The sequence below is a fragment of the Anabrus simplex genome, chromosome 1, assembly GCF_040414725.1.
Source record: "Anabrus simplex isolate iqAnaSimp1 chromosome 1, ASM4041472v1, whole genome shotgun sequence".
NCBI lineage: Eukaryota > Metazoa > Arthropoda > Insecta > Orthoptera > Tettigoniidae > Anabrus > Anabrus simplex.
Genome location: NC_090265.1, coordinates 719,880,493 through 719,892,589, shown reverse-complemented (window position 1 = coordinate 719,892,589; position 12,097 = coordinate 719,880,493). Strand labels below are relative to the sequence as shown.

General features: G+C 41.0%; 1 protein-coding gene across 1 annotated transcript; it reads left to right on the top strand.

The window, feature by feature from the left end:
- Nucleotides 1-2,091: 2,091 nt before the first annotated feature.
- LOC136872487 (alpha-crystallin B chain) lies at nucleotides 2,092-8,500 on the top strand. The gene is made up of 4 exons (XM_068227478.1): nucleotides 2,092-2,237; nucleotides 6,296-6,508; nucleotides 6,589-6,810; nucleotides 8,150-8,500. The coding sequence occupies exons 2-4, from the start codon at nucleotides 6,296-6,298 to the stop codon at nucleotides 8,264-8,266; spliced, it is 552 nt and encodes a 183-aa protein (XP_068083579.1). The 5' UTR covers nucleotides 2,092-2,237; the 3' UTR covers nucleotides 8,267-8,500.
- Nucleotides 8,501-12,097: the final 3,597 nt, after the last annotated feature.

Here is a 12,097-nt window from a genome sequence, read left to right as displayed (position 1 = left end):
TTTATTTCGCTCAAGTCCACCGGCAAGCCGGTTAGGACCCGCCTATCCGCCACCCGGGACGCGCCACGTCGGAGTATCACCTCTCCCCTTGCTACGCCAGCGTAGTAGGTTCGTGGCCACTGACTAGAATCTAAAACGAATGGTAACGAAAAAATGATTGTGAAACAAAAACATCAGTGGATCAAATTCACTGCCTTGATTACTGCGATGTCCGCCTCTGTGGTGTAATGGTTAGTGTGATAGCTGCCATCCCCGAAGGCCCGGGTTCGATTTCCGGCTCTGCCACGAAATTTAGAAAGTGGTGCGAGGGCTCGAACGGGGTCCACTCATCCTCGGTAGGTCAACTGAGTAGAGGTGGGTTCGATTCCCACCTCAACCATCCTCGAAGTGGATTTCCGTGATTTCCCACTTCTCCAGGTAATGCGCGGATGGTACCTAACTTAAGGCCACGGCCTCTTCCTTTCCTCCTCCTTGTCTATCCCTTCTAATCTTCGCCCCCCCTCCCCCCACAAGGCCCCTGTTCAGCATAGCAGGCGAGGCCGCCTGGGCGAGTTACTGGTCCTCCTCCAAAGTTGTATCCCCGACCCGATGTCTCACGCTCCAGGACACTGCCCTTGAGGCGGTAGGGGTGGGACCCCCTCTCTTAGTCTGAAGGAAATACAGACCCTGGAGGAAAAACAGATTAAGAAAGGAAGCGTTCCATAATCCAGGTTTCCGGCCCCTCACCATGGTACTAATCACTGGTAAAGCAGAACCATGGTGTTCCTCCTACAGTGGTACTAATCACTGGTAAAGCAGAACCATGGTGTTCCTCCTACAGTGGTACTAATCACTGGTAAAGCAGAACCATGGTGTTCCTCCTACAGTGGTACTAATCACTGGTAAAGCAGAACCATGGTGTTCCTCCTACAGTGGTACTAATCATTGGTAATGCAGAACCATGGTGTTCGTCCTACAGTGGTACTAATCACTGGTAAAGCAGAACCATGGTGTTCCTCCTAAGTGGTACTAATCACTGGTAAAGCAGAACCATGGTGTTCCTCCTACAGTGGTACTAATCACTGGTAAAGCAGAACCATGGTGTTCCTCCTACAGTGGTACTAATCACTGGTAAAGCAGAACCAGGGTGTTCCTCCTACAGTGGTACTAATCACTGGTAAAGCAGAACCAGGGTGTTCCTCCTACAGTGGTACTAATCACTGGTAATGCAGAACCATGGTGTTCGTCCTACAGTGGTACTAATCACAGGTAAAGCAGAACCATGGTGTTCCTCCTACAGTGGTACTAATCACTGGTAATGCAGAACCATGGTATTCATCCTACAGTGGTACTAATCACAGGTAAAGCAGAACCATGGTGTTCCTCCTACAGTGGTACTAATCACAGGGAAAGTAGACTCATGGTGTTCATCGCGTATTGGTGGTACTAGTCGCAAGTACCGTCGACCCATGGTGTGTTCCTCACGTAATGGCACTAATCACAAGTACTCTCATGGTTCTAATATCATCCCGTCGCCCCTTTTAGTGCCTCTAGTGACAGGCAGGGAATACCGTGGGTGTATTGTTCGTCTGCACCATGCACCCACAGGGCGTGCGACTTAAAGCAAAATTGTACTTTTGACAGACTTTCCACCTACACGCAGCTGATGACAAAAATATAGGTTCGGTATGCAAATCAAAAATATTTGTGAATGAAACTAACTTGGACATAGAAATTAATCATCAAATGGTATAAATAACTTATATTAATTTAATTTAATGTTCTGGCTGGTTGTATGATATCTGGATCTAAGATCACAATAAAATTTGAAAAGTGACATTAATCAACAGGAATAAAACAACCGCACTGAAGCAAGGAAAACGCACATTGGGGCGGGCTGTCGAATCCTTCCTCCCTCCGCTAGGAACCATCCCTTCTTCGCTCCCCTCTCCGCTATGTGGGCTCGAATGCTGTTCAGCCAATCAGCTTTGAGTGCGAGCGATGTCACTGACCGTTGATTCATGCGCAACAGCTGCGCTGTAGAAAGTTCTACGAAATCCTTTTCCAGAAGCACCGAACAGTCGTGTCCATTCTCATTCTCTTTGGTCGTGTCTAGAATATTCCAGACAGCAGATCAATGTGAGTATATAAAAGAGTGACAGCAGTGGGATGTACGGTTGTTTGAAGTTGCTTGCTACAAGTACGTGACGGTACTGTGCTTGCTGTTGTTCGGGACTTCAGTTTTTTATCAAACCAAGGTGAGTTTTAAAGCTTCACATATTACTATTTTGCAGAGTTTACCTTTTGTATGAGCTGTATGTTTAAATATGAACTGTGGACGTTTCATCGTAAAGAGGTTTCATGTACATCCGTCATATTTAAATCGGATGATATTTCTTAAACTTTCTTACATTAACTTTGGTAGATATATCAATTAAGAATTGACTGTAATTTATTTAGAAGGAATTGGAAATTTGTGGTAATAAAAAGATTGCACTAAAATGACTTAATGGGGCCAGAAAATACTAATGTGCTTTGGTGAATACCCTTTCATATCTAGTTTTATTTCGAGCATCTTCATCTGGAACTTTAAATTCGCGTTGTTCACTTCCTTCGTGTGTAGTGAGAATTTCAAGTATTAAATATATTATCTTCATTATAATTACGTGTTTAAATTAAAACATAAATAACTTGCAAAAACTTACTCCAGGGCTTTGGACAGCTGAAAGTCGACAAGAGTAGGAAAACGTTCCTATAATATGTTAAACCTTCATATTGGTAGGAAATTTGCAAACTTTGCATTACATTTAAATTTCAACTAAATTTCCATAACAACACAAATCTTTCGGCGTACGAATTTAGTAGTGTTGCCATCTTATGCAACTGACTCAGAGTACTGGATGATGGCATATCGAGAAAAGTTAGATAGCTTCTTTATGGGAGGTTCTATATAAAAGTGTAAATATAGGGGATTGTAAAACTAAATTGTTCGCCTCAAATATCTTCTGGTCAGTTTATAGATAGACATTTTCTTTGCAAATCTTAAAACCCTGTCAAATTCGTCGTAATCACCAAGGAACCGATAGTAACTTCTCTCTCTCTCTCTCTCTCTCTCTCTCTCTCTCTCTCTCTCTCACACGAGGCTATACTAATTTCACCCAGTAGAACTAACAATCGAGCGATAAGTTAAGATGTGTTTATTTGGAAACCCAATGAGAAATTTTGGAGGTATGTAAGGGTTTATGCGTAGGCAACTCGACAGAAAACTAAGCGCCACTCGCTGCGTTGTTGTTTACGGTGTATTACAAGCCTCGCACTGTGTTGATGAAAACGTACCTCCCCCTTGTCTGCTAAGGGCCCGGGGAAACTAGTCTGATGTGCAGCATTTTCGGAGTTCCAAACTTTTCTTTTCATTTCCGTTGAAACGGAGCAAATAATGCAGTCAAATTGTAATACTCTGTGATTTCTTGACCTTCTCATTAGTGCCCGAAATGAAATCAACGACTTCAAAATGCAATCAATGACAGGTCACATATACTTCGGTTTAAGAAGAGGGAGTGATGTATTTCGGGATTGTATTTGACGGGTTACATAAAACTAAATCGCAAGGGACGGGTGGACCATCCAAGATCTATGTATATTAGCTCTCACCCGCGGCTTCGCTCGCGTGTATTTAGTAACTTCATAAAAGTATTCTTTCCTCGGCTCGGTACTACACTAGCATATTATTTGAAAATCTCTGAAATGTAAAAACTCTTCGAAAATTGAGTTTAATTTACCCCGGTACCGGTACTTCCTTTGTAAACCATGTTTGTGGTGTCTTTTGGGGCTAATATGAATGGGCTAATGTATCGGTGTAGTTGTAAGATTCTACAAGTGTTTCACTACTTTTCAGCCTCTTCAGTGGCTATTTCAGAAAATGGTAAAATACGTCTTTCTTTCTAAAGATTCCAGATACCATTTTTGTCTGTAAACTGTCAAGTTCTTAAGATATAACGTAATTTTTTTTAAAATTAAACTTCCCCTGTAGGCACCCCATTAGCGACGGAATATCCAATAATTCTTAGTGAGCACCTGGACTGCAATATGAATGTATCCGCCAAATTTCATTTGTCCAATAGTTTTGGCTCTGTGATGAATCTGTCAGGTCACGTCGTTTTATATAGTTGTTCAGCTAAGTTGTCCACTTCAAATTGTAAACCGTTCCAGATATTGGCATTCTGTTTTCACCTTCACTAATGGCATGTACTCATGTAATCGGACTTGAAGGACTTTACATTGCATCAATATCTACTGAGATAACGGAACTAACTTTGTTTCTTTAAATAAAATGACGCTGTTTTGTTCACACACAAGCTTAACCTACAAATATTCCTAATTCACCACCGTGATTATTTTAAAAATCGAACTACTTCTCGGGAAGGTGTGATGTACCCAAACGTGCTTATCTTGCCAGCTGGGAACTGCCCTATTAGATTCGCGCTACGTATTAAAAATGAGTTAACTATTGACATTGTTCCTTCACCTTCTTTTCACAGCTAGGTATTGGCTATACTGAGCTCGAAAATACATTATTAATAAAATGTATGATTTATCACGTTTAATAACCCCGTAAGTAACAGGTGTATGAAAAAGATGCGACGAGTTTCCTTTCCCATCAATTTCCCTTAGGCAACCCTTGTTTTTTGATCCGACGGTATTAGGTTTACGAAGCCCAGGGAATATGGCCACTTTTCGTGGCCATGCTTTTTTTTCACTTCTTCGAAGAATCGGCGAGTGCCGCCCCCCCTCTTTCTGATTAGTGTTAAGAAGAGGATGATTGTCCTGTTGCACTGGTTATACTTTAATATTTCCGACACCTTCATTACTTTAAAACACGCAAAGTAGACCTTTCCTTCTTGTTTGTTAATCTTTCTCTGCCACTTTTCCCACAACTTGGTGGAAATGTGTTGCGACCTATGTCACTCTTATCAATGTAGCCCCATTTTACAAGTAGATGTCCTTCCCGACGTAAATTATGTGCTGTTGTTCATTTCTTAGCACTTCCTCAGGGTTTTCGGTGACAAGAACCGAAAGGGCACCGGTCATGCCCTTCATTAATATGAAAGTGGAAAATCACAGAACCATCTTCAAAAACTGCCGATGGTACGTACGAATCCCACAATTTCCCGACGCAAGCTAACAGCTAAGTGGTCCACACAGCACAACGAGCTCGTTCGGTCCTGCGATTTGTCGCTTTAGGATAGTCTTACAGAATCCGTAATATATATAAACATATACTTCATTTACCTGTTGCTTACGGCGATGGTGTTGAATCATACGTTTTATCATAGTGTATTTTTGGTCTGAATGTAGCGAATATCCAGCTGTCGGAAGGAGATGAAGGAACTCTGTACGCAGACGCCTAGCCTTTTTTTTTTCTATTGGCTTAACGCCGTACCGACACAGATAGGTCTTATGAAGACGATGGGATAGGAAAGAGCTAGGACTGGGAAGGAAGTGGCCGTGGCCTTAATTAAGGTACAGCCCCAGCATTTGCCTGGTATAAAAACGGGGAAACCACGGAAAACCATCTTCAGGGCTGCCGACAATGGGGGTTCGAACCCACTATCTCCCGAATATTGAATACTGGCCGCACTTAAGAGACTGCAGCTGTCCAGCTCGATAAACACCTAGCTCATGTCATACGTAGCAGTACCCGATTTTATCAGATTTTTCAAAATAACCATGGTAGTGAAGTTCTCATGTTCGTAAGTGTTCAAAACGGTCTTGTTACATTCTTTAAAAAGAAAAAAAAAAAAAAGCTAATAGCCCCATGGGCTCTAAACTTGAAAGCGTGGGTTGCCGACCACGGGGCTCTCAACAGTCCTAGCATTCCTTCAATTTGTGCCAGGCTCCTCCATTTTGATCTATCCTATCCGACCTTCCTTGGTCAATAAATGTTCTTTCCCGACCTTGACGATATTCGAGTATTCGCTGCCTGGAGTCATTTCACGCTCTTCGTGGGCCTCTTACTTTAGCCGGTACCTTCATTTTTTTTCTAATCGGATCCCTTCCATTTTTTCCTCTGATTGGTGTTATATAGAGGATGGTTGCCCAGTTGTACTTGTTAAAAACAATAACAACCACCACCACCAAACTGAGGTAGTAGCATTTATCTCCGAATTTGACGCCACGGAAAAGTAAAGTCGGATTGTGAGAACAGAATGTAAAACATATTTTTAACCGTTTAGTTATTTCAGGTTGTCAACTTCGCTGCGCCAAAACTAAGAACGGCCACATGGGATGTTTTAATATTAGTTATCAACTGTTTCAGATGTCTCTTATTCCATACATGCTCAATGACTTCTTTGGCGGCTGGGACGTTCTCCGCCCAAGATCGCTCTTCGATCAAAATTTTGGACTGGGTCTCCTCGATGAGGATTTGGTGTTCCCGGAACTTAGCCCCATGTACTCGAGACCATGGCGTCGCATGGCTGCCCGTGACAGCGGTGTCTCGAACATTCAGTACGATAAGGACGGATTCAGGGTAAAGTGGTATTTCTTATTCATTCATCTTATAGTGATCAATCAAATTCGGCAAATTTCTTATAAGATTTATCTTTTCAGGCAAATATTGATGTCCAACAGTTCAAACCTGAGGAAATTGTCGTGAAGACTGTAGGAAATTCCGTTGTGGTTGAAGGAAAGCATGAAGAGAGGCCAGACGAACATGGATTCATCTCTCGCGAATTCCAAAGACGGTACACATTACCCGAAGATGTTGACCCCAATACCCTTACATCCAAACTCGCTTCAGATGGAATACTCACCATTGAAGCACCTCGCAAGGTATGCACATTTTATTTAATCTTGAAGTGGTCACAGCGGATACGTCAGGCCACGCTTTTATCTTTGCCATTGTATTTTGAATTTGATCATTGCTTATTGTAACGTTATATCGTCTGTTTGAATACAATACACATGACTGAAATTTATGTTCAAATTTCTTCCGAATTACCGTATTTTTAAAACCACGTGGGGGGGGGGGGTCTGAATTGTTTCCCTAAACGTGTGAAGAAACAAACATTTAATTTGGCTTGCAATAATTTTTGAAAGACTTTTACTTAATTTATTTACAGGTGTAATTGAGGTATTTCTTACTCATTTGATTAATCATTCACCTGAATATTTTGCGTATGAAATTGTAAAACATTAATACGAACATTTCATCTACGTCTGAATTTTTCGATAATATTTAAAAACGGATAAAATTATTCTTGAAACGCATTGAAGATCATCAAATCAGTTCAATCAAAACCAAACCCCATGGTGCAACAGCTCCGAGGGGCCTTGGCCTACTAAGCAACCGCTCCACAGCCTGAAGGCTTACAGATTACGAATTGTTCCGTGGTTGGACCGACGGGTCCTCGGTCGTTAGTCTTGGCTTTCTAGACCGGGGTCGCTAATCCGATAGCTTCTCAATTATAATACCGTAGACTGAGTGGACCTTGAATCAACCCTCAGAATCCGTTAAAAATCCCTGACCTGGCTGGGAATCGAATTCGGAGTCTCCCAGTAAGGGGCAGGCACGGTATCTCTGCAGTCAACTTCTACGCAAATGCTGCAAATAAAGTTATCCATATTACCGTTCATGCTTTCACGGCCCGTACTTGTAGACATGCTGTAGGCTTCTAAGTTTATGCCCAAAAGACTATCATGTCTAAAATTGTCAATATTCTCCACAAATATCGTTCTGGCACTTGGAACACATGAAGGATGGCTATCTTTACTTCATCGGTCACATTACTACTTTCATCTCCGCCTGCAACTTCTTCATTTTGATATTCCTTAAACATGGAACGAATCCAGGCGGCATTACCTTCCATTGTACAACATTCAAAATATACTGAAGCAACGAGTTTTTGAAGATAATAGCCAGCAAAAATGATCACACAGAGTCGGCGAGAAAAGACAAACTCGTACGCAATGAACTGGCGAGGGAAACTGAACATTGGCTTCTGTTTCGTGCTGGAAGAGGGGCTAGGAAGTTACTTAAGAGGGTGAACTGCATGCTTGAAAGAAGAACAATAAAATATTCAATCAGACCTCTCGGTTCTAGCGCGACCACTGTTAAAAATAGTCTTTAACTTTAATCATAATTAATGTGATTGCTTATTCTGTGTTTTAGGCTTTACCTCAACCTGAAGGTGAGCGTGTTGTCCCGATCACCCAGGTGGGAGCCCCTGCTGTCACTCAAGTTCCAAAACGCAGTGCTAAGCAAGGACAAGACCCAGTGGTACAATAATTTCTCTTTACAACTGTGTGAATACTCCACTTGTTCAGAGAGACTTCTAATGTAACAACTCTCCAGAATGTTAAATGTAAAATTGTGTAGTCTTTCCACTATCCCGAGAAGACCAACGTGTAATTTGTGAATGTCTTGTATCCCTTAACTATTCAAAGAAGGCTGTTTTGAGTCTAATATATAGTTGTTTCATTGTATAGTCTATAACATAAAGAAACTGAATTGCAAAAGAAAAAGTTGCTTTTTATTTGCTCATATATTGCCCAGAAAAGTACCCTTCAATGTCCCTTTACCTTTTTTAAAAGGCTCTCTTGTGATGTGCTTCCTGAGAAGGGAAAGTCTACTCGATTCCTCGTGTTTCCACTTTGGAATACAGTTGACGTTATTGCAGACCATTACATTCAGAGTTTGTCAGAAAATCTACATATATAAAATAACTTGCCCTGACTGACAGATTCATCATCGCCGAGCCAAAACTACTAGACATAAAGAAATGAAATTTTGGGGATATATTCACATTAAGATGTAGGTGCTCGCAAAGTCAGGATTTTTGGACATTCCGTCGCTAAGGGGGTGAAAAGGGAGGGGTGAAATTTTAAAATGTGTTAAAACTTTTAAAGTTTATAGATGTAAAAATTGGTATTTAGACTCTCCTTTAAAAATAAAGGAACACTTTTTTTCTTTCGTAAATCCCAATAGGAGGTGTGTAAAAGGGTGAATGCCTTTAATGAGGATACATATATCTCAGAAACAGTAGGTATTACAGAACTGAAAATTTGTATATGGGATCTCCTTTAAAAATAAAGAAAAGGTTTTTTTGTTGTTTTTGTTTTTGGTAAATCAAATTAATGGCGGTTAAACAGGAGTGACAAATTGGGGTGAATTTTTTGAAAGACTTTCTACAGAATATCTGAGAAACGTAAAATGTTACAGACGTAAAAAGTGGGTATTTGGAATCTCCTGTAAATGTAAGGAAAGATAGGTGATTTGTTTTTGAAAACTCAACTTACGGGGAACTAAAAAGGGGTGAAATTTTAAAATGAGAATTTCTACAGTATACCTCAAAAAAACTTAACATGTTACAGAAGTGAAAAATGGATTTTTTTTTCTTTGGGGGGGGGGGCGGGAGTGGAAAGGAGTTGAATTCCTTTCATGAGGACACATAAATCAAAAACTGAAGAAGTTGAGTCGTGATAATTACTATTTAAAAGATCCTTTACTATTAAAGAAACAAGTATTTTTTGCCGGAAAATTCACTTTGGGGGGGGGGAGAGGTGTGAAAGGAAGTGAAAAAAGTGAATTATTTTTATGGGGTTACTTATATCTCAAAACTGAAGGTAATAGGCGTGAACATTGGTGTTTGGAATTTCCTTTAAACATAAAGAAACACGCCTTCTTTAAATTTCTTTTTTTTGGGGGGGGGGGGGTAAATAAACTTAACGGCGGTGGAATGTAAAAGGAGGTGAGACCAATTGATTTTACTGTTCATAATGTACTTATAAGGAGCCTCCGTTGCTCAGGCGGAAGCGCCCCGGCCTCTCACAGCTGGGTTCCGTTGTTCAAATCCCGGTCACTCCATGTGACATTCATGCTGGACAAAACGGAGGCGGGACAGGTTTTTCTCCGGATACTCTGGTTTTACCTGTCATGATTCATTCCAGCAACACTGTCCAATATTTCATTTCATTTGTCATTCATCGATCAGTGCCCCAGAGGAGTGCTTCGGTAGCCGGCACAATTCCTATTGTCGCCGCTAGATGGGGCTTTATTCATTCCATTCCTGACCCTGTCGAATGACTGGAAACAGGCTGTATATTTTCGATGTACTTATTATGATCATAAACCGATCATGTTTAATCTCTCCATACTATTCAACCTACATTCTTTATTTATCGCTTCCGTTTGTTCTTCTATCCAAGCCTTTTTTATCTCACAAATTTTCTTTTTGTAATCTTTCCTGAACTTACAGAGAGCCTCTCTTTCTGCACTTCCACCTTTTTTCCTATTCTCTCCTAACGCTCCCAAAACCCTCCTTCGCTCTGGTCCCCTATTCCGATGGATGTTCTAAGTTTTGATGATGATGATGATTATTATTATTATCATTATTATTATTATTATTATGCTTGTTGTTTAAAGGGGCCTAACATCTAGATCATCGGCCCCTATTGGCACGAAATGAGACGAAATGTAAGGACAATTAAAAATCAATAATCCTTCACTGACCAGAATTCAAAACGTGGGAATGAAGAATGAATGGATGGATATGAAGTTAAAACAATCAGTGGATCCGACCCACAATGCCCCCTATTCCCAGAAACTAACGTTAAACAATGGCGTTACTGACCAAGGGACTGCTTCTAAGGCACAATACTGAATCGATGATGCTTGTAGTCTAAACGGGTCCAAAATCCAGGTCACCGAACCCTCATAGTGGTACTTATCGCTAGGAAAGTAGAACCATGGTATCTGTCATGCCGCGGTACTAATCAAAAGCAGCGTAGACTCGCGGTATTCCACACATTATGGTATTACTCACAGGTAATGTAATGCGCACATGTAACACAGACCTATGGTGTTTCGCACATTGTGTCGCTATTTACAGGCAACGCAAACCTATACAGGTAAAGCACCTATGGCGTTCTTCACATAAGTGGACTAACCACAGGGACTCGCACTATCTCATGGTGTTCCTCACATAGTGAGTACTAATCATAGGCAAGGCAGAACCATGGTGTCGCTCACCCATAGTGACACTCATATAGTGGTACGAATCACGGGTACTGTAAAATGCATCCTGAACACATACTGTCGCTACTAACCACAAACCTATTGTGTACCTAACATAGTGGTACTATGCACAAGTAAAAGTGACCCATGGTGTTCCCTGCGTGGTGGTACTAATTACAAGTAGTGTCATGGTTCTAACTTGATCTTCCCTTGGCCGCCCATTTTAGTCACCTCTTACGACAGGCAGGGGATACCGTGGGTGTATTCTTCATCTGCGTCCCCCACCCACAGGGGGTTGTGTGTTTGGTCCGCGAGAGTTATTTTATTTCCCTCAAGCCCGCCGGCAAGCCGGTCAGGACACCCCTGTCCGCCACCTGGGGCGCGCCACGTGTGAGTATCACCTCTCCCCATGCTACGCCAGCGTAGTAAGTTCGTGGTGTCGTAAGTTTCGGCGCTGTGTTCAATTCTTTGCACATGGTTAAAGATTTATTTTATTTTTACTTTCTTATTTTATCACGTGAAGTTACGTGTATTTGGAAGTTACGCTGAACAGATAACAATTTCAATGTCGAGTTAAGTTTGATGGACATAGAACCAAGCATAATTAAGTAGAAATTAACTTTTAAATTTTGCATTCTTGGTTTTTCCCAGTCATGTAACTCAAACATTTTAAAATCTTGTTCCAGATTTTGCCGGCATAATTTGATATGCGCACGAGGCGCATTTTCTTAACAAATTCAATTAACAGTTATAAAATTCGAAATTGATGTTTAATGTAAAAAAGAATTATCAGAATTTGTAGGAATTTATTAACATGTACCATCCCATTTGTTTTATTTCTGGATGTACATCAAGATTGAACGTAAAATTTAAAATTTAGTGATTATATTTCATAACCATAGTTCTCAGGACAAAATTATTTTCTTTGTAATAAATCATCTACCATTTGAGGAGTCGTTATTTGCTGATATCTTCCCATTTCCTTTGATCAACACCATTTTGGAACATGTCAAATCCCTTACTGAGTACCCCTGAGGGTATCTCGTGTTTCTCGTGTAGCTAGTCGTGGCGTAAACGGGCAGAATGCTTAGCTTTACATCATGA